The sequence below is a fragment of the Lissotriton vulgaris genome, chromosome 6 (assembly GCF_964263255.1).
Source record: "Lissotriton vulgaris chromosome 6, aLisVul1.2, whole genome shotgun sequence".
Taxonomy (NCBI): domain Eukaryota; kingdom Metazoa; phylum Chordata; class Amphibia; order Caudata; family Salamandridae; genus Lissotriton; species Lissotriton vulgaris.
Window position 1 is genome coordinate 848736250 of NC_141694.1, and position 22848 is coordinate 848759097.

At 46.5% G+C, this 22848-nt stretch overlaps 1 protein-coding gene across 1 annotated transcript in view; it reads right to left on the reverse strand.

Moving 5' to 3' along the window:
- CRIM1 (cysteine rich transmembrane BMP regulator 1) overlaps nucleotides 1-22475 on the reverse strand; it is an 891430-nt gene extending 868955 nt beyond the window's left edge. Inside the window, exon 1 of the mRNA XM_086926868.1 lies at nucleotides 21695-22475. Coding sequence (XP_086782994.1) covers nucleotides 21695-22019 — 325 coding nt within the window. The 5' untranslated portion in view covers nucleotides 22020-22475. The remainder of the gene's footprint in view (nucleotides 1-21694) is intronic.
- Nucleotides 22476-22848: the final 373 nt, after the last annotated feature.

The window sequence follows — 22848 nt, forward strand, 5'->3', positions numbered from 1 at the left end:
CTCATGCTTGCTTTCCATCAGCCTTTCTGTGCGCTCACTACCCACACCCCCGTGTCATATTATTCCCTGAAAGTGTGGTTTATGAGCATTCTGCCTGCAGAAGTGAGAGGCCCATATACAACGAATGGAAGTTTTACAGGGCCCAATTCAGAAGCCCGCAGGGTCCATCGTCAGCCTCCGCGTCAGCTCCTGGAGAGAGGGGATCATGGCACCGCTGACCATCGAACCGCTGCATGCAGCCGTCTGTCTGCCTCTGATAAAATCACTGGTTATTACATTTTAATTTACAGGAACATATCATCTTTATTGGAATGTGTGTCTCGTTTGAGAATTCAGCAGTCAGCGTAGGTCTCACTCTGGCCGCGGGGTAAACATTTCCATGCCACCGAGCTGACGCGCAATTCCAGAGATTCTTAAAAACGAGTTTAGGATTGAGAGGCGGCGGCGAGCCGTGTCTGCTGCACAGGGACGTAGCTTCAGGGGCGGGGCGGGTTTACAGTTCATGGACACTTGGTGGGAAGTTCATTCTCGTGCGAGCAATTGTTATCTACAACTAGCATCCCTGTGCCTTGTGAATGCAACTGGATCTAGACTCGTGGGTAGCAAAGTCAAAGCTTAATTTATGAGATGGACACAGTAGATCAAGAAGCAATATAAAAATGTCAATGTTCTGTATGGCTATATTGTATAAAAAAATATTTACATTATAGATAGAACAGGAAAAATAGTGCATAACAAAGCTAATGAGAAGGTCTTATGGTCGGCCCTATAACCTTCTGCAGCTGAAATACAACCCAAAATGTGGTTATATCGCTACTGCCTCTACACACTACCTCTTGCTGTCACGAGCCAAAGGGCTAAGTAAATTATAGGGAAATGCAGATCATAAGCATAAAGAATAATTGGAATTATGCAATTGAGCAGCCGATGCATTTTTTGCATAAACATAGATTTGCTGCATTTGCCATATAATCCATCATCTGTTGTATAATCTGCAGATTTAACCTAAAAAAATGTTTCTAGCTCAAACAGTTCAAAAGTTACTAAAAATGCAGCGACATGTTCGTGCACCGTGGAAGGCCATTTGCACCGGTTAACTGGTCAACTTTCTGCTGCTTATTGCTGTGTTTGGGTGTTAAACTGGTACTAATGAGGTGTAACCAACACCCAGACAGTGTTAAATGTTGTTTTTTTTAACCAAGTAATACTAATATAAAATGTGCTGCATTACTCTACATAACGTACTGTTTTTTTGTTGCATAATTTAATCAGCCCTGCAGCATAATTTGTCCCTTCCCTGCCGCAAAATTCTAATGCCCATGATCATAGACAACATATTTTCATCAACTCCCTGGCGCATGGGACTAGACTAAGCTTACGAAAGTGTTTAGTTCTCAGCAGGCTCCACCAACCAGTGAATCTCCAGCCCTGTCAGTGAACAGTAGTCTTGCTGGACTGTGGGGTAGGGTATGGTTTGGGTGTACCCCAAATCTCCAGGATAGCTATTGGAAGACTCAGTATTTGAGTCTCCTGGGCAGGAAAGTATCAGCTCGGAGTGAATTCAAAAACATAAGGCAGGATGGTACATTTCTTCATGAAGTTAGTGATTTTTAACCTAAACCCGGCCCTCATCAGATACGACTGGCCAAAGTTTATTCCTATCCAGGATATTTTATGCAGTAAAATTCGATGTACTCCGTGTTTACAAGTGACAGAGGTATGAGCCAATCAGGGCTACGAAGACAGTACCAATAAAAGGGACTTAAGCACTTCAAAGTCCAAACAATTGCCAAGTACTCTTGTTCAACCGTGACCAAAGTCCGTTGACTGAGTAAGAGACGTAGAGCGATGTAGGACACCAGATGCTTTTCGCCCTACTCCCTCTGTGAAGGAATGACACCAGTCTCCTCGCCTGAACAATCTATATGCACTACAAAGGGCTGACAATAGCTGGAAGAGTGCAGTACAGGGACTTCAGCAAGGGCCTTCCTAAGCCTGTCAAAGGCCTCTTGACATTCAGCAGTCACAATGCTCTGCTCGGTCTGCTTCTTCGACGTAGGGGAACACATGTAGCGATATACAAAAATGCACTCACCAGGGTTGGGTTGTAGGGACATACCAGTCCAGCACAACCTCATCATAACCTAGCACTTTGAACTCAGAGGTATCTTGAAGGAGGGAGGCTAAAGAAAGCAGGAATCAGAGATTCAGGTTTTCTAACATTCAACGTATTTCAGGACAAGGCCCTCGACTGGATCTGCTCATTCCTCTCCAGCAGTACGCAGAGGTTCAGGCTCTCTCCTTCCTCTCGGAACGCACAATGGCCACCTGAGGAGTTCCCCAAGGCTCCTCAATCAGGCCCACCCTGTTCAGCATCTCCATGGCCCCACTCACATCCATCGTCAGATCACACAGACTCAACATAGTATCACACGCAGACAACACCCAACTGATCCTCTCCCTAACCAACAAACCCAACATCTCCAAACACAACTTCGAAGAAGGAATATAAGCAGTCGCCAGGAGGATGAAGAACAGCTGCCTACAACTCAACAGGAGCAAAACAGAAGTGCTCATCATGGGCCCACACCCAGACACCTGGTTAACCCCTGCACTCGGGAACCCTCCCTCCCCCACAGACCACTCACGCAACCTCAGAATCATCCTGGACTCCGAACTCAAAATGGACCACCATATCAACGCCGTCACCTCCTCCTGCTACCACACCCTCCGCCTACTCTGGAAGACCTTCAACAGGATTCCTCTCGAACACAGGAAAACCGCCACCCACACCCTCATCACCAGCAGCAGACTAGACTACGGCAATACACTGTATTGCGGGATCAACAAGAACCTCACCCGGAAACTTCAGTACATCCAGAACGCTGCCGCCAGACTAGTCCTCAACCTACGGCAACACTGCCACATCATCCAACACCTACGGTCACTACACTGGCTCCCAGTCTAGAAGAGAATCACCTTTAACGTTCTCGCCGACCAGGCCCTCCACACCACTGGACCCGCCACATAAACCACCACCTCAAGTTCCACGCATCCCAAAGATCGCTCAGCCCAGCTTTCTCTTGCGATGGCACCACGCATCAAGTTGTCCAGAACAGGAGGACGCTCCTTCTCCCTCCTCACGGCCAAGTCATGGAACACCATCCCTCTGCACCTCTGCCAGATACTTACAATCTCCAAGTTGTTAAAGGACCTCAAGACCTGACTCTTCAGAGAATCACAGTGATCACCCAGGAGCGGAGCACCCCTCTCCCTCAGCGCCTTGAGACCCTTTCCGGTGAGTAGCTGCGCTTCACAAACCCATGATTGATTGATTGATTGATTAACATGCATCTAAGGGGCAGGAATTTTTGCTGTATTCAGGCCTAGAAAAATCCAAAAGATTTTACTACACCTGCAGTTCTTAAATAATCTACTCAACCTAATTATAATGCTCTTGACCCATAAACTGGTTTCAAATTATGTGATCCTGGGCAAGTATTTTAATTTAATTTAGAAGGCACTTTCTTTTTTATCACATATGAGAGCACCTTGAAATACGTGAGTTCAGCAGGTCTGCTGCACAGAAAACTCTTGTTTGATTCAATAGACTAAACATTAGCTCCATATAGAATGCAAATCTAGCCACATACAAGATACACTTGACTGCAGACTTGCCTCTTAGTTCATTAAATGCATTGTCATCAGGGGTTGGCCAGGAACGTCTCACACATTTAAAAACGATCACTTTTAATAAATACAAAACTAAAGCATAAAGTAGCAGCCCACTGTTATTTGCAATCAGCAGATTTTACATTGAAATGGCTACAGAATTTGTCACTGACATGGTTTTAAAACCATATAGTATACAATGTTTGGAAATAAAGTTTCTGCAAATATTTGTCATTTGCACATCACCAAGTAAAGTGTTCTGATTTGTTTTCCTCCAATTTAAATCTTGGTTTGCATCACACTTCTGAATTACAAAAAAAAGTTTTCATAATTCCTGATCTACTTGTACTATTCATTTACAAGTTCTTCACATGTTGTTTTAAAGAAAAAAAACATGTTTTGCTGCATTTTGTTTCACAATTATTGTCAGATAGCTCACATGACAAAAATCATTAACTGAAATAAGAGAAAGAAAAGTAAAAAACATTTTCCAGGAACAGGAGCAATAATTAGTAAAAAGACAGACTGACATTTGACCTCTGTCCTTGAGCAGTTGGCAAATGTGTCAAGATAAAACAAGATTTAAGGGGCTTTCTGCTTAGGTTTACTCCCAGCAGTGTTGAGTAAGTGCTAAAAATAGCTCGACCTGCTAAAATGTTGCCAGTGGATTTTTCGAGGCCTGTGTATTACTTTGTGCCCTAGCAGTCTGGAAAATAGACTCCCTCTACCCAAATGATCCATTTCGATTTAGGGATAACAGGAAAAACATTCTTTGATGAGCAGGACGTTCTAGAAGGCAGACCAGGAATTCGATTTTCACTAAGAGAATTGAGGGCCTTCCCATGTCAGTCTTTAGGAGCAAGTTAGTGGAATGAACAGACTCTAGCGGTTTCTACAGCCTGCCGATCGAAGCCGGGTATCATAGAAATATGGACCAGCCAAGGTATGTTAGTCGCTATTCTTTCAACCAGTTAATAAAACTTGCAGTTTGTCAAATTGCTTTCCAGTTGCACCAGCCAAGAGGGTGTTACAGTACTCCAAACCTCTCCTTAGAAGACCAGGTCACTAATATTAGAAAGCGGTGAAACTGTTGCATTCACATATCAAATAAAACAAACCTATTTGAGGATGAAAAAATGAAAATAACGTTTGTGAGGGATATCATCGACTAGCAAATCTGTTCTAGAATTGTACATTGTTGGATGCCATGGGCAAATTAAAAAATAAGGAACACATATTATATAAACAATGAAATTGGGATGATATACGGTTGCGCCTTTATTAGGCATGTCTCCAATGATCAGAGCTCTATATCAGCATCCAATTCAACCCAGAATTGAATACCTATAGAATTTCTTTAAGGAAAGGGCACAATTCGCTCGGCAAGCCGTAGTTCACTGGTACATTCCAATTAATTATTTGTGCTCATTGGGTGCTAAACCGATCATTAATGACGTACAATTGTCAGAGTTTGTCCTAAAAATTGTAGCAGATTCTCTCAAAAAATTATGGAACAAATGCCCCTTATATACCAGACTAACCAAATTCCCATCCCGGTTCAAAGCTGAATACCCATCTGTCCTCACCATCTAAGGACAGGCAAGCACTTGGTTACCATAGGACTGTATACATGTTGCGTACAGGATGTACTATTATACTCCACTTACACTTTGATTATGGTCCACAATAACCTTGCAAGAGCCAATGATCTTGCAATGGTCATTCTGAACTCTTCTTGTAAGAAAAGCTTAATGTATCTGGAGTTTAATGTGTCTGTTAGGTGCTATTGCCACAGAAATAATGAACAGAAATGCTATAAAATCTACCTCACAACAATCAAAAACGATGCCCAACAAACTTAGTCATCGAGAGGAATTACATTTATAGTCAGTTATGAAGTGTATGCACTCTTGGGATATTTGCAGAATCAAAAAGGAAGAAGTTCCGTTTCAGACTTGTTTACAGCAAGGCAATTTAGGTATTTATTTCGAAAACTAACAGGGGCCAGAGGTAAGGGTGCAGGACTAAATCAAGTTACCTATACACTGGTCCAATCAGAGGCCGGAGGAGCAGATCATGCCGCCTCACTAATCCTTTGCATGAAGGGGGGTGGTCAAGAGTTTTAAATGCCATGAGAAAATCCAACCGAATCAGCAGGGACGGTTGACCCAAAATGATATCATTTGGCACCTCATGGACGTCTAGACTGGTGGTCTAGGTGCCAAATTAGATGGCTAGTGCTTTGGGATAAAAAGAGTGTAAAAATTGCAGCAGCTTGAGGGTGGCTAGTTTTTCCAAGGGTCTGTAGGTGCCACAGTCCAGTAGGTCAAGAGGTAGCTTTCTGCATGCTCAAAGCGTGTTGGTGGTAAACCACCCACGTCCAATCGGGCACTCGGTTGAGCTCATGGTCAAATCTGCTTTCTTGGGGCCCTGCAGAGTCTTCCTGGAGTGGAAAAGGTGCCCTTCAAACTAGAACTGAAGACAACTAGGTTATTCAATTGGCAGCACAGATGCCAGCTAGGCCACCATTCAACAGAACTGAAAAGAAGCAGGAGAATTGTTTAGCCTAAAGAGGGTGCCACCCAGAATTGGTAGAAGGTACCACTTGCTCTCTGGCATCTAGGGTAAGAGCAAACCAATAGAAATCAACCACTGTAATTAAAAACGCTAAGGAATTTTTTTGCTTCCAACTTTTCCACAGACTCATCTGCTCCATTATGGGGTGATCACTGGTTTTGATTACTTTAACCAGGTTATGGCAGCACACCCAAAAATGCACGTTTAAACTAAAAGGACTAGCCTCAGCCACCCACTTATTGAAGGATGCTGCGATTTGGTTTTAGAATTTATCTGATTTCCTGAAAGATATGCTGTTCGGAGATAGACTGTCCCCAGTATCAATGTTATCCATGGTTAATAGCCTCACTCAGCACTCTACATACTGGGTTGGTGTCAGATCTGGCAAGATATTTACTCCTTCCATCGAGCTATATTGAGCTGATTCTTGGAGCAAATTAGGAAGGTATTTACAATCACTCTTGCCCTAGCCTCTAACTACAAGGATTGAAGCCATCTCCACTTGGGTCTAATGATGAGGAACTCCAAGGTGCGCTCCCGTATGGCAACCTAGTAGTTGACAGCACTGATCATTTTTAAAAGCCACACATGGCCCGCTCCCCATGTCCTTCAGAACACAATAACTCAGTGACTTTTAGAACAGGATTTCAACAACTACTCACCGCAACATTATAATGCACACTGGTTAGATCAAATATTATTAAATATGTGCATTACAACAAGCCCGTCTATACATAAAAGTCCCAATGTCCCTCTCAGGCTGTATTTTAAGTGACCCAACACAAATAAATTGATCAAGTTAACAGACGCTGCGGTGTAATAGTTCAAACTCAAAAGTATGCTGATCCGCACGAAAAGAAAGTTCTGCATCTTTTGAAGATATTACATTCAAGCACCTCTAGTACTATGATTGTATTATCATTCAGGCACTGTTTACATTACGTAGTGTGCATGGTTATTATTTCACAATCGGCCTAGGTACAGCAACACAATCATCCTTGGTACAAGTAACAAAAAGGCTATTCCAAAGCAACCTGCATTTGAGATCATGAGATCACAGCAGGATTCATGCGTACTATAAACATGCCAACTAAGTAATCACAGTAGGTTAAAAGCTTGGCAAACAGCCCAACTTCTAATGTATATCAGTGATATAACCTGTACAACCCCCTTTCAGAACAAATATGTAAGTGGTATCTCTAATTTACCACAAAACCAACACTGGATGGAATCTCCACTGTGCAATCTTTGGTGCAGCGAAAAAAAATAACAAAGGCAGATTAGTAATTTCAAATGCCTACCACAACTATCACTAAACAAACCAAAGATCACGTGATTGAATCCAAGCAGATCAAATCCACACATTTCATCCTTCTGACACGAGTACAAACTTACTCAGAAAATTCTGCATCTTTTAAACAAGCTTGTTACCATATTTGTAAGACAAATGTATGCAACAAATCACACTTACAACATGACAGACCACCAGCCAATGCAGTGTGCCAGGACAGCGTTCATATTGGTTCGGGAATACGGTTTCTACCAGCTACACTGCCTTTCACCGCAATCGAAGACAAGGTAGCGGGTCAAGTCCAAACATATGTTCTTAGGCACGTCGAGTTCCTGCTCAGTTCTGGCTGCTTGCTGCTGTTGCAGCCTCATGAGTGCCCCATGTGTGCAATGTATTCCAAAGATCCAGCGCCAGAAGCATTCCCTGCCACTGAAGATGCGCTCATCTCTAAGCAGGCAGCTGAGGCGAGAGAACAGCAGTGGTGGGATACAAGCAGAAAGGGCTGCAATGCCTGGTTGAGAAGGAATAGGCTGATCTTTGAATTATTGGTCTTTCAACAGGGATACACCGGTGCATCTGAAACCCAGTGCCTAAGGAGTTTGAGAACCGCTCCAAAGTAGTGTGTTCTTAAGGAGAATGAAGAGCACATAAAGGCATACTTGTACATCTTTGTGTGCGGGATTCTTTTGCGTTTGTTTTTTTTATCTGTAATTTGATGTATTAAGCTCATTATTGCCCAAAGGTTTTTTGGTGCATGGGCAAATAAGAATTAATAAGCCGATATGCATCAAATTAATGAAAGAACCCATTTTGCGAGCTTCCCTTAACTGTACAGTAGGGGTCTAACAAGCACCACTGAATACAGTCCAAACTACAAAGACAATAGCTATTTAAACTCTGTGTTAAAAGCCCAATCAAACTGCCCCTAATAGACATCATCAATGCTTCTCAAACAGAAGGTACCTCCCCCATTTAATTAAACACTGGGTAAATCCCATCTTGACCCATCTTCGTTCTGCAGCACTAATCAAGTTCTCTTCAAATTCCTCACTTTCACATTACAGGCCAATCAAAGAAGAAGCGGTATTTACTCTCCTATTCCATCCTTGATCACCACACCCTCGTCCAGTAAACCCAGTTTGTTCTTAGAGCCTAACCTGTCCAGATGGAGAAAAAAAGTTCCCTCTTCTCCGACTCTGGCTAACCAGTAGCGTCCCTCAAAAATCCATCCTATTGCACAACATGTTTAACTTATACATCGAGACACTGCGGTCCCACCAGAAAACCAAGGGCTCCCATCCTGCAACAAACCACAATACCAACATTTTTTTGTGATTCAACTGAAATCACACCGCTCCCTCAGTGAATATGGGGTGGCAGCTGCTGGTCTACCTTAAAGTGAACTACATGAAAACAGGGCGTTTCCCCCTCTCTAAAAGCATCCCAGAATACAAATATATAACCAGGACTACACATTGTAATAGCTGAAAGGATCATTCACGCCCACATCCCTTGCACCAAACCCCTGCCTTCCATACAGAGGTCAACACCAAATTTAAAACCCATCTTACAACTCAATCTTCTAAATAAGATTATGCCCTAGCTACATAAAACCAAGTTTCAGGCTATATTCAGATTACCTGTAAGAAATGCCGTTCTGCCTTGACTATCCAACTGGGCACTAACCTACCTGTGAGAGAATAACATAAAATGCACCGGGGGCAGTATGATCTTTCCACTGGCTGGTTCGAAGTACAAACCTACAGAAGTTAGTGACTGACATAGGGCTGAGAAAGCAGGCATTAAGCCGTTTCTTGTAAAGACTGAAATGCAGGTGAGACAGGTAGGTTACTAAGGTACACCTCCAATAAGGAGTGGTTATACAAAAGACAACACTTATGACATCCTGAGAAAGCCAACTCGGATGCCAACACACATGGGCGTCAACAGGCAATGAAAGGCAAATTAATTTTAGCATGGGGACCTGGATTTACGTCAAAAAATACTTTCACTTTCCCAGCAGGCCCTTGCCTGCCCCGTGACGTGGGTAGAATTGAGAATGAGGGGAATTCAAGAGGCAACCACTCTCCTAGAAATTTCTAAAACACTAACAGTTCGGTGTTATTTATTGTCCTTAACAAACAAAAAGGCAGACACACTAATTATTCTCACACACTTATTTTTACAGTACGAGACATGTCCAATCCTTCAACATCTCTGACAGCAAGCAATACCATCATAGGTATTTCAATGAATGGGCTGTTACAGCACACATGGGTGCATAGACTGAGCAGGAGTGGAAATCTGTTGTAAATGTTTCTCGTGTGCTGACGTTCTGGTGGAGGCTTTTCTCTTCCTGCAGCATGTTCCGGACCGTGTCGAAGAGGCTGGCATCCGGGGCACCGCTCTTGCCTGGGTTCGCTCCTTTCTGAGCAATCGCCGCCAAGCGGTTTGGCTCTCTCAATTTGCTGCCGATGAGCTCGAACTAACCTGCGGCGTTCCACAGGGCTCCTCCTTATCTCCCCTTCTTTTTAATTTATAACTCACTCCCCTCATTCGGTCCTTACGCGGCTGTGGTGTCACCGCGTTTAATTACGCGGACGATATTCAGTTGGTTTTCGATATCAGTTCCTCGGACCACTCTATCGACAACTTCCAAACCACCCTCTGTCACATTAGTGACTGGATGGGGGTGAACCATCTGAAACTTAACCCCGACAAGACAGAATTATTGCTTGTCGGGGGAGCCTCTAACCCCTGGAAATCCACCTTTTGGCCCGCGAGGCTGGGTCTTCCCCCCCCAACCCTGTCAACTCTGTAAAGAGCCTTGGGATCATTGTCAGCAATGACCTCACCATGAAGCCCCAGTTTAACGCGGTGGTCTCCTCTAGTTCTTTCCAGCTAAGGAAAATCCGAAAGATTGCACGCTTCCTGACCACCGAGGCTCTTACCTTGGTCTTGCTGGCCCTAGTCATCTCCAGGATAGACTATGCCAACTCGCTCTATGTTGGCATTCCAGCCTATCAACTGAAGAAGTTACAACTCGTACAAAACCAGGCGGCACGGCTTATCTACCATCAGCAAAAAACACCAACATGTCCGCCCCTTGTTAAAATCCCTCCACTGGCTCCCGGTATCCGAACGTTGTAAATTCAAACTGGGGTGCATCACTTTTAAATCACTTGCAAGCATAGGCCCTTCTTTCATTTCATCTTTACTTCACCCATATGTCCCCTGTCGTAACCTTCGTTCTTCTCACCTGGCCTTACTCCGGACCCCTACCTTCAAACGTAAAAAACTGGGTGGACTAAGGTTCTCATTCCTCGCCCCATCACACTGGAACGCCCTCCCGCTAGGCCCGAGACAAACCCCCTCCTACATCCACTTTAGGTCCCTCCTCAAAACCCACTTGTTTTGTAATGCTTATAATTAACGTCTCTAGCCCCTCGGATTGCCAGTCTCCTTTGACTTTAGCGCCAAGAAACCGTTGGGTGTTAGTTGCGCTTTATAAATTCTTTTTTACATTACATTTACATTGACAAATCACCAAAAGGCCAGCGTTTGCGCAAGCCCATTCAAGCACCCCATGACTACCACTGGCACCCTAGGGTGAATCAATGGTGCTTCAATGAACGTCTGTGCTCTCCACGAGTGATGGCGGACGGCTTTTAGATATGTAGGACGAATACAAAGCTGGAATACCTCACTCAAATTCAAACAGAAGCAGCATACCCATGCACAGGCGCAGACTTAGACCTCCGCCTTTCCTATCGGAGGAATGTGGTATTAACCCCAGCCAATACACTCCTTGCTAGCCCTTAATTCCCAATAAAGCCACCGACTCTTAAAAACATGGCGGTGCCCATGACAATCTAAACAGGCAAACACAGAGCATGCCACAACACCGAAGCAAGTACAGAAGGGTTAAAAATACACGTACGGCAAGAATCAAGTAAAAGCACAGCAAAACGTGCGTGCCATAAACATGTAATTCTCTGCGCTGACGTTAGTTTGGAAACGCCATCAGCCGCTTCCCTTCGTTCCCTCCAGCAGGGGGCACTTGAACGCAAAGCGTGCTTTGGCCGGAGCTGCACAGGACAAGAAAGCGCGCCACATTCTGCTCACACAGCTATGATAATCTTTTCTTTTCTGGTTTAACTGGACTGCGCTCCGCGTTCACTTTTGTTCGAGCACGTCACAGCAGAAGTGCTTGCGCAGCAGTGGCAGCGTTGAACGACGACAGCAATTCTTTTTATCCTCCCCAGGCAATTTGTGCAGGAGGCGCGCAATTGTGGCTGGACACCATTTATCATGACACTTTTTTTTCTACTAAAAGGGACGAGTTCAAGGTGGTATTGAAGGTGAGCACAGGGAACAGTTCCAGATATATTCCATGCGTAGGGGTGGACAAGCCAACAAATACATTCGAGCCTGGCAAGGCACATGCCTGGCTCACCTTATGTCCTTATGGGATCGGCAAACCAAAAAGGAAACTGTCCAATAAACTCGGGTGCTGTCCGAGCCCCTTCCTAGAGCAGTTTTGTTAAGAGACTTACTTTCTACGAATGCTACCGAATACACTTATTACATTGTATCACATGTAACGAACAAGGATTTTTTTTGTTTAAAACACTAAAATGGCAAGTGTCTTTTCTCACATTTTATTAGGACGTTTGCTGCGGATTTTCAAGCTGACCCTTTCGATGGCCTGGCTCACATGTGGCCCTTCGGCCAAGCCAGTCACCGAGCTTAGCTCAGCCTGTAAATTTGCTGGCTTGCTCACTTCTTCACAGATTTGAGCAACGCTCGCAAAGATTCATTTGAACTGAAACATCCACAAGGGTGTTGGTTGGGGTGAAAAAGTTGCTGTAGGTTGACCCTTCCAAATTATAGACATGGGGGGGGGGGGGGGGGGGGGGTTCTGTATCCATACCAGTCAACTCCCCCGTATTTGATTGGCGTCACTCAACTCCTATTCACCACCTGAAAACAAAGCACCTGCGTAAACTTTATTTCCGATGGGGTCACCTACTTTGCAAATCAAGTTCTCCCCCAAAAAAGTATTAAATTCATCATTCACATTACTGTTATTACCATCTTAAACGCCCAACTGCGCCCGTAATTTTGAGTCAAGACCTTGACAGTTAGGTCTATCCTCCCAGACACCTCCCTCCTGCTCTTCAGACGAGCTACGATTCAGCACTGCTGACAAAGAAAACAGCCATGTCGTTTTATGCTTTCTCTTCCACTTCAAACTTTTATTTCGTACTTTATTAAAGGTGTGCTCTGATCTGTGAGGATTCTACATCTGTTCAAAGCAATGGACTGATTCTAGGCACTTTACGTGGATCTGCATGTGCCTTCGTAGTGCACCAGATATTTAATTGAGCTGTTCGACCTTGCAGGAATTATTTAGGCCCCTTCACTGGTTCTCGAAGTTCACACTCAAATTATTTTCTGCGCGAGTTGGTGCCAGCAATGGAGTTGCTGTGTCCCCTTTTAAACAAGCCAAAGTCAAATGCCATGAGTTCCTGCTTGTCACGAGGTACCGCTTCTATGCTGGTGTCCATCACTTACAAGACAGTGTCATAGTAAGGGTACCAAGGACCCCTAAAGCAAAAAAAAAAAAAAATAAAAGGAAATGGGTTCCATACTAAAAGATGGTCATAAATGGGGTTCAGTTGGCCTATCACCTCTAAGGCTGCTGATGCCAATGCACCCAATGGTCTATGATAGTTAAACTTCGGGTGTAACAGGAAAAGGCCCTCTTCCAAAACAGTAACTAAATTACCATTCTTGTTCCAGAAACAAAACAAAAAAACTATCTTAAAGCGGATCACAGTAGTGCTAAGAAACAGCCAGTTCCTGAATCACAATACAACCAAAGTAGTCCTGAACCAGAATTGACGGCAACAGTTCTGCTTGGGTTCTAGTTCTGTTGTTGGGCTCTCCCTCATAGTCAGGCTCATTTTCCCATTGATTGACCACCTGCGATTTCAGTTCAAGCACTTTTCCGATTACGAGATGCTGGCCATAAGTAACAGTATGTATAAAACCTGAAAGTCTAGTTCAACTTGCTTAAGCGCCATGCCACCACAGCCGTCTGGCATCAATGCACTTGTCGGCTACAGAAAGAAGACAGCACAGACACCCACAAATAACCCAACCATACTAGACAATGAAAGAATAAGGAGTACAGCGGAGCATGGAGGCGACCCTGAACGAGGGCAACCGACAAAACAGCAGAGGCTACAACTTGTTGTGGTTAAATATCTCAAGACGTATTTTGCTGCACAATCAAAATGGGAAAAAAATCATATTGCACCAAGTATTATTTAGAGTCCGCTAGACAAAATTCCTAACCATCATCAATCATCCCCATAATTCTTGCGACTTCAAGGCCTTGCCCAGACCTTTAAAAGTCAAACAGGGCAAGTCCACCACCGTCTACCACACCCCTCAACATAACCTCTTCCAGAAGCCAAATTGTGTGGGATCCACCACACTAGGACAAAGGAGGATTCCTCTCCCAACACTCTTTCAGATGCCACTGCCATAACACAGCCCTTGACGCGCTTGACAGGCTGTCCCTATTTGCGGGATCCCCAACCCAACAGGGAACAATTGTTTGCATTATCTTCACACATTTCCAAACGATGTGATCAGGAGCATTCTTTTCTGATTACTAGATTATGACAAGGGCCCGAAAACATTCAAGAATTGAGAACAACCACTATAGGCCCATGCTATATGCCATGATAGGTAACCACAGGCATGCCTCTACTGTGCAACAACACGTAAAGTTGCCTGGTGTAAGTTTACTCTACCATGTAACTAAGCTGATAGTTTCCTTGTTTGGTAAATATTAAGCAACTTCCCAAACCAGGTCCATGATAAACTGCCACCTGGAAAGGCTTTCAAGCCACAAAACCAAGAGCAAAGCCATTACCATCTGGGCCTTTTGAATTTATTTTTCATTAGCCCTGAATGCAATGCAGAAGGATGGAGGGGGTGGGGGGGGTGGGGGGGGGGAGGTGAATAAATGGGTTTCCAACCTTTTCTGTTCCGAGAGCTACTTATGTTCAATGAAACGCATTGAGAGCTACTATTATTAGTGTTGTATAATTTTACATTTTGTCATATGTATATTAATTCAACCAAACAAAAGCTTTATAATTTAATATGCTGGGCTGCATACAGGTGAACTACTCCGAGGTAGCTGGAGAGCTACAGTAGCTCACGAGCTACTTGTTGGAGACCCCTGCAAGTCAAAAGATCTCGCTTTGGACTGGAGTTAGGTTCTATTACGGGCAGGGTTATGTGTACAGTGACAGGGTCATCAACAACAGACTATTCTACGGTGTTCATAATCAAAGTATGGAGGACGAAACACAAACGCTTTCAGGGAAATTCTAACATGTAAAAAGCAGTTTTTTTTAAATTCAATGTACTGTGTGCCATTTTTATTGGACCAAATATGGCCCATTCCTTTTCCCCAAGACTACTGACCTGCCGGGAGGGATACGTAAAATTGCTGATATAGTATATTTCTTATCTTGATCTCTAAATCAGTTTGTAGAACGATTTAATGGGAGCGCAGCAGTGCCAGTAATGAAGAATTTTGGACTGCAGCACGGATAGGTGAAATAAGCAAAAGAAAACGATAAAACCTAAAGATCGCCAGCAAGCACTTTCCAAACACAGCATTGCTGTATTAAAAATTTATGAAAATTGAGATGCGCAGACAACCTGCCTAGAAGGTAGTTCACACCAAGGGCTCTAATGTTTTCACCTACGCCATGTTGGTGCAATGTACAAGTAAATACATAATCTGACATCCCCCAGACCTACCTTCCACACAAATAACCCAGGAAACCACGATAGCCAACCTTCCCTCCAGAAACACGTCATTTCCACTCTCCCTTTCCACTCAAACACTGAACCATTCTGTTGAAGGGGGCTGGAAATACCATGAACACTGCCGCCCCTTCATTGCAAATGTTAGTGGTGAATGCTAGGCAACACAATCATACGTTTCCGGTGAACGGAAAAAAACACTGGAAAAATATCCCTCCTGCTGCGGTCAGGTCCCACAGAGCAGCTTTCTGTTACCCAGGCTGGCCCTCCTCCCAAACACGTGTCCGTTCCCGTCTACCAGCACCGGTGCCAAGACTGGTGTGAAAGGGGATCGGCGACAAGTGTTGGCCAAGGGAGGGGGGGGGGGAATCTCATGTTGCAAAAGTGAAGAGGTAGGGCCATGCCAACACGTCACACCTTCTAATAAAGAAAGAAAAGGATTTTGTAAGAGTAAAAAGAGACCCTCAGTATGCATTACACTGAATTTTAGGAGTAAGAAAAAGTATATGGATGTAAAATATTCTGTGGGTCGAGAAAGAGAGGGTGGGAAAGCAGAGCATGGAGTTTTTTTTCTCATTGCCTTTAGTAGGAGCCCGGGTGGTTTCAGGCACTCATGGCATTGAAATAACCATAGCTTTACCTTTACTTTCAATGAAGAAATTGCAATTTTCGAACTAACGTTAAAGTACTGTTTTCAATTGAGGAGAGGTCAAATAAGTTAGTCCACCGCGTTCCTGTCTGCTTACTGCACACTTGCAAGAGCTGCTCAGCGATCCTCCTAAAATCTCCAATGATAAACCAGTGCAGGTAAACAACTGACCATTATGATTGCCTCCTAGTGGGCAGTATGAAGCTATTTATCGGATCTATTGGAAATGGCACTATCAGAGTATTGGAATTACCATTTTCTAACAAGAGTGTCTGATCTAGCCAGTCTCATCCTAGTAACATGGCTCTTGAGGAGTTGGTTTTGTCATCTGTGCTTACCACTCAGATGCGTGGAGATGTTGGGGGAAGCTAGGAAATCAACACTCAAACACTATGCACGCAAATGGAATAGATTCATGCCCTCGTGCTGGAAGGAATTAACATTCAATCTAATGAAGGACCTTACTATAATTGGGTACCTAATGCACTCACTGGACGGAAAAAGGGCTTGAATGTCCTATGCTTGGTGTTCTGCATAACATTAGGCAAATCTGCCTCAATATCTTGGGCTCCTCTGCGTTGTTTAAAATGATCACCATCCCTCACCTGCTTTGTTTTACAAAAGTATCCTGTACACCTGCTGCAGTTTTGGTCTGTCCAATTGAAAGGCAAATTTCAGGTCTTTTCATGGCTTGATCAACCCCCTCCCCCCTCATATAGGGTCAAGGAAATGTTCTCCATCTACATAGGATGGGGGGAGCCAAGTATTGTGGATATGAGTTTCTACTATTGGGCAGCCCAGCTGTTGGTGGTGGTCAATAAATGACTGGGGGGAGGGGGGGGGGTGCCTGGTGTTTCGGCTGGAGGTGGTTGGGCTAGGCCTGGATCGGGGTATGGGATTTCTGATCTACAGATCCCTTGTAGTAAACTCCCCTGATCTGTTTGCGCCCCTCAGGGCTCTGTGGGAACAGTGGGCGGAGCCCTTGGAAGACTGACTGGAGAGACACTCACATGGTGCCCAGAGTGCAGATCATATCTTCCAGGCTTCGGCTCATATTGCTTAAATATTTGCACAAGACCTACTTTATTGAACCTCAGGCCCACTTTTAGCATATTGTGTGGGGCTTCCAGTTGATTGTGGGATACTGGGAACAGGATCATTGAGGTCCTATCCAGGGCAGTAGGGAAGCCCACTGACACCTTCCCATTGCCCATTCTATTGGCCTGGAGGGAGTGAGTGGCGCTGGAGAAGACAAGACCCTCGTGGGAATTGGAGTGGCACTTGCAAAGAGGGATAGTGCTAAAGGTTGAAGGCTGTCTTCCCCTCCCCTACTAGCACCAAGGAAGCAGGCGATGAACTGGTGGCGACGCAAGAAAGGGCCATATAGGAGGCCAAGGGGTTTCTCCAAAAATGTGCAAAGATATGGGCTAAATGATTTGAATACCATGGACTTCCCATGTGGGATGTGTGGTGGGGATAAGATATATGTAATACACCTGTATCTTGCTGTACTGATGTCCCATGTTGTGTTATTTTCTGCTTGAAGAACCAGTAACATTTAGTTTATGATAATAACAAGCATTTGCAATGCAATAGGTCTCGCATTTGCGAGTTTGAGCTATTGGCATTGTAAATGACAATGTCTTATTTATGCGTTTAAAAACTTGCAAGCTGTGCCTAAACAAGAACTTTGTACTTATAGTCCTTGCTTATCAGAAGCATGGCTGCCAGCCTCCTTTACTGCAAGCCTTGCTTCTCGTAAGCAAGGACTATACATAAAAGTGCGTGTTTATGTCATTTACAGTGCCAATAGCTCCAACTCTCGCAAATGCGAGACCTATTGCCTTGCAAATGCTTGTTCTCTTAGTTGAGCAAGAAACAATGGACCCTTGTTAGGAAATACAACATTTTCAACTTCTACATACATTCTATCTTGGGCTCAAATGAATAGCTGGAGTCCTGATAACGACCCCATAAATTAAAGGGAATCGAAACGCCAACCCCTTGTAAACTGGTGATTTGAACTGACGGGCTGTGTTGTTCTTGAATTGACTGATCTGTTGACTACACAAGAAGATCACATTTATCACACATGTGTATCACATATCAGAGAGCACAGAACGCAGTGTTTTTGCACAGGCCCTCAATATGATGTATGGGTTTTATCATTAGTTTGATTAAAAATCATTTGACTTCATGAAAATATTATATTTCCTAACCATGGACCATTATTCCATGCACAACTGTTTACCTCAGATTCCTAATGACTCCTGGATTCCCCTTGGTGCTGAAAAAAAGCATTTCTTTGAGTTACAAAGGCTTCTTCGATACCACTCATTTCAAGTCATATTCACATATGGAGGTAAGTTGCTCTTCCGTGTGTCGTAGGCAACAAGCACAGCGTGATCCTAACTACAAAGCAACGGAGCGCTGTACTTCACATGAGGGGGGGGGGGGGCTGTGCCATCCTCAACATCATGGACATCAAGTGGGGGTTATCTTCTGGGATATGAAAAGCTAGCCTCCATGGACCCCCACTAAAGCAAACACTCCTCTCCATTTTGAATTTCTTAAAATTATTTTAGTTATTTTGCAAAATATTTTCTTTTAGGTACTGCTAACAAATCACCCTCTCCACTACCCCTTCATGCCCTGCTTCACAGCTAATGTATTTTACAATGTTATGCCAGCTAATTGTGAAATCTGAAGCTCAAACCCCTCTACCCAATCTTAGTGACCAAGCTGCGCCCCTGGCTGCAGCGAGCTCTTCTAACATGAAAAAGGTGAGTTCTTCGTTAGCATCCCGGCACCCTGCCATGCCTGCGCCTGAGAGTCGTAATGTGTTCTGACCTGTTGGGCACCAGGGACTCTGACAGCCCCCCCCCCCCCGTCCCCCGTTCCTTCGCGACCTCACCCCCTGGACAAGCTGGGTACGCCTCTGTTTACCAACTAACTCCAGCTGAAAGCAGGCACGCGATCCTGCCCCTACCCCCGCACACTTCTGGCCCCCTGTGAGCACTGGCTGAGGCGCTGCTCTCACGCCGGCTCCTGCAGGAGGAAAACAAACTTGACTTCCTCCTCCCAGGCAGCTAATGCGAGCTGCGCCACACGGGGCTGGCCCAGGGCCGGAAACCCACCGCCGGCGTGGGTCCAGGGAGGTTCACTGCTTCCCTGCTACGTAGGGCCGGGCCGCCCGCATGGTGCAGGCACTGGGTGCCCCCGGGGCCAGGGAGAGACTTCAGTCCCTCCTCCCGGGGTGTGCGGGCACTGGGTGCCTCAGGCCTCCAGGGTGAGACTACCGTGCGCAGCAAGCACAGAGCCCGTGAGAGCGCCCCTGAGCTGAGGGTGCCCCGAGCTGCCTGTGGCATCGAATGCGTCGGGCACTGAACACCCGACAGAGCCTCTCTGGAGACCTATCACCCGGCTGTAGATAAAGTTCCACGGTGTGGATGTCTTTGCTAAAATGCCCACAACCGCCCGTTCTAATACACCCTATTAGAATTCAAGTTACAGTTAACTGCCACCTTTGCGGGCACTGGTGCACGAGTTTCACACACTGCAGCGTGCTCCGAAGGGTCGCGGATATCATCCCTATAGGTTAAAGGTAACACCCGATGTAAACAAACACCGTCCGCTCTGCATATTCACCAGTCCAATTCGAGCAGCGTGAGCTAGGGCAGTATGGCACCGTGTTTTGAGGCCGGAAGGAGGACACAGTAGGTAGGGTCTTTGGGGTGCAAGTGCGCCGGTGAATATGGTACGCAGCCGCATAACAGTTTGTACACACCATGTTCCCTGGCTCTTCGCCTCGACCTGTAACTTTCCTATTATTATCACGCTGCCCTGGCATTGGCCAGGAAAACACATTCTGTGCTGAGAGTGAAAGCGCTGTGATTGCGCCTATTCCAACGCTTGTGTAGCATAAAAAGACCAAGAGAACGTGGGCTCGAAATACTCGGCCTCAGTCCGTGACAAGAGGATCGGTTTCTTCTAACTACACCCCCCCCCCACCCCTCCTCCTCCCCGCGACAGAATAGGTAGGTAGATCGATGAAACTGGTCCAACGGTAAAGTATGAACGCCTGGGCGTACTCCTCAGCATATACACAAAAATCCACAACAGATCCATTTACAAGCATTAGATCGGTGGATGGACAGACGTGAGAAACTGGAGTGCCAGCGCTGTCAGCTTCAGGTTCGTTACATTTCGGGCTTTGAGGAGTGCATCCGGGTCTCAACGAGAGACTGATGCTACTACGCACATAACAGTACGTCTCTCTGTGTCCAGATGCAGGGCCTGTCGCGCATACTTCAACCAGACAACTACGGACGAATGTCACAACCCATCACCCAATTGCCCATACCTTAGCCGAGGCTTTAAATTATGTATTGCGGGGCTCCTGGTACCCACGACTGTAACGAGTACCCATCAACAGCCCCGGAAGTACAAAACACAGATGAACCAGAGCAGCAGCCTCGAACTGTCTCTCCCCCGGGCCTCCAAGACCGACAAGTAACCCTGACATGAAAGGGTCAAGGTGCTCGCAAGTTATAGCGTCTGCTAGGAGTTAACTAACATTCCTATCTTGCACATTGTACACACACTGCGCTAACGGTGCCCAGGGCACACGGTCGTGCCAGACCGCATATGCTTCAATGGGCCCTTCCACACCGTCTATTACATTGAAGATGTTGTGGGTTACGGTTTGACATGTTGGAGGTTATCAAGGGAGATTTAAAAAAAAAACACAAAACGCCACCATCCACACACTAGTCTGCATGTCACAGCTGGAAAGACTCATGCACACCTTTCTTTGCCTCTGCAACCTTTCTGACGCTCGTCTGGTCTCAGCCTATACCCCACACCGAGCACAGGAGGTGGATAAATACCCCGCTATGCTCCAATTTGACACCTCTCCCTATAGCCCCTGCAGGTGTTCACGTGTAGATAGACACCCAAGTCTCCAAGCGCTTACCATCGCAATGTGGCACATGCTGCATAGAGGGTACCCCCTTCCCCCAATGGTTTGACACTATACCCTGACATTGAATTTTCCCATGGATGGGGACATCACCCTCTAGTCTAGAGGTTACCACAATACATTTGGGTTACTTTCCCCGTGATCCCTCGGGGACTGCACTATACAGTAACCCCCACCTCGTCTTCTAGTCTATGGCTTAACTCCAATACCATCCGGTCTTAATTTCCCAGCAATCCCTGGGGGGGGGGGGGGGGGGGGGGGGCTGTAGGTAGGTAACCTATGCATAGCCTCTGATCTCATGGTTGCCCCAATAACCTCCGTTACAGTCAATGGTTGGAGGTCTGGGGCGGGGGATGTCATCTACTAATCTATTGATTACAAAAGTTCCCTGGGGTGTTTCTTTCCTCGTGGCACCTTGGGGGAGGGAGTGGCACATTTGTCTCCCTTTCATCTCTTAATTTAGGAATTGCCCCAAATCCCTGGGAGTGACTGTCCCTGTGATGATGGTGGATAGGGGGCGCCCCTCATGCTCCAATGTGTGGGTTACAACAGCACCCTGCAGTGGTCCACGGCGGGTGTGAGTAGGCAGGGGACACCCGTTATCCTCGGTGAGGGCAGGTAGGGGACCCCATGGCGTCTAGGTGTAGCTGCGCCCGTCCCCCCGTACCTTCGCAGACGCCCACTTGGTAGTCGGTGACGGAGGCTCCGTGCAGCGGCGGCCGCAGCACGCACCGCAGCCCCCGGTCGCAGGCGCCGTGCAGCCCGTAGACCCCGCCGCAGCTCTCGTTCCTCTGGCGGGCGCAGCGCAGGCAGCAGCCGCACACCCCCAGCAGCACGCTGCCGGCGCAGCCGCGGGGCTCCTCCTCGCACTTGGACTCGTCGCAGGGCAGGCAGACCAGCGCCCGCCCGGGGCCCGCCCGCAGGAGCAGCAGCAGCAGCCCGGCCACCAGCAGCGGGGCCCGAGCCAGGGGCATCCTTCCGGAGAGGCGCATCAGCCGCGGGGTCGATCCAGGTGCTGCTGATGTGGGTGCACTCCAGGCGCGCTCACGCCGGATCCAACTTTCCAGGTACAGGGGCCGTGGGCGGAGTGCACAGCACCCGCGAGCACACAAAGTTTTCTTCCCAGTCCCGTCCGATGCACAACAGCAAACTACCACCAAAGCACAAAAAAAAAAACACACAACCACCCAGTTGCAACAATCCGTGCGGTCAGGTGCCGCTGGCTCCTACGGGAAGGAGTACGCGCGCTCCCAGGGTTGAGGCATGGGTAGGGTCCGTCCTCGCGTGCAGCGGCGGAGGGGTGTGCGCGGGGCCGCTCGGTGCAGCGCTCCAGACTCCGAGGCGCTGTTCAACTCTCTGGCTCAGCCTCACTTTCCTCTGCAGACTCCTGCGCTGCCTCATCCAGGGGAGGCCGAGCCCGCTCCGCTTACCGGCTGCGCCAGCCTCCCGTCTCGTGACATCACAATGCCGGGCTCGCCCACGCGCCCCGCGATTGGAGGGTTCGCGCCGCCGAGCCCGCCTCCTTCGCGTTCTCCCGCCCCTTCCACGGCTGGTAGCCCGGGAAAGCAGTAGAGATGGGGTAGTGCGTAGTGTGCTGCAACCGAGAGGAGAGATGGGAGAGGTGTCTGAACGCAGCTCCCCCCCACCCCCCCAAAAAAAACATTCCTTCCGTAAACCTCTAAAAGGTCTCTGTAATGGCAAGTCACATGTATTATAAGTTCATATAGATACAAACATTAATTAGACAAAAATAAGAAAACACACCGGGGCACAGAAGATAAGGCATCTGTTGTAGGGTGACCAGATGTTGATAACCAAAAA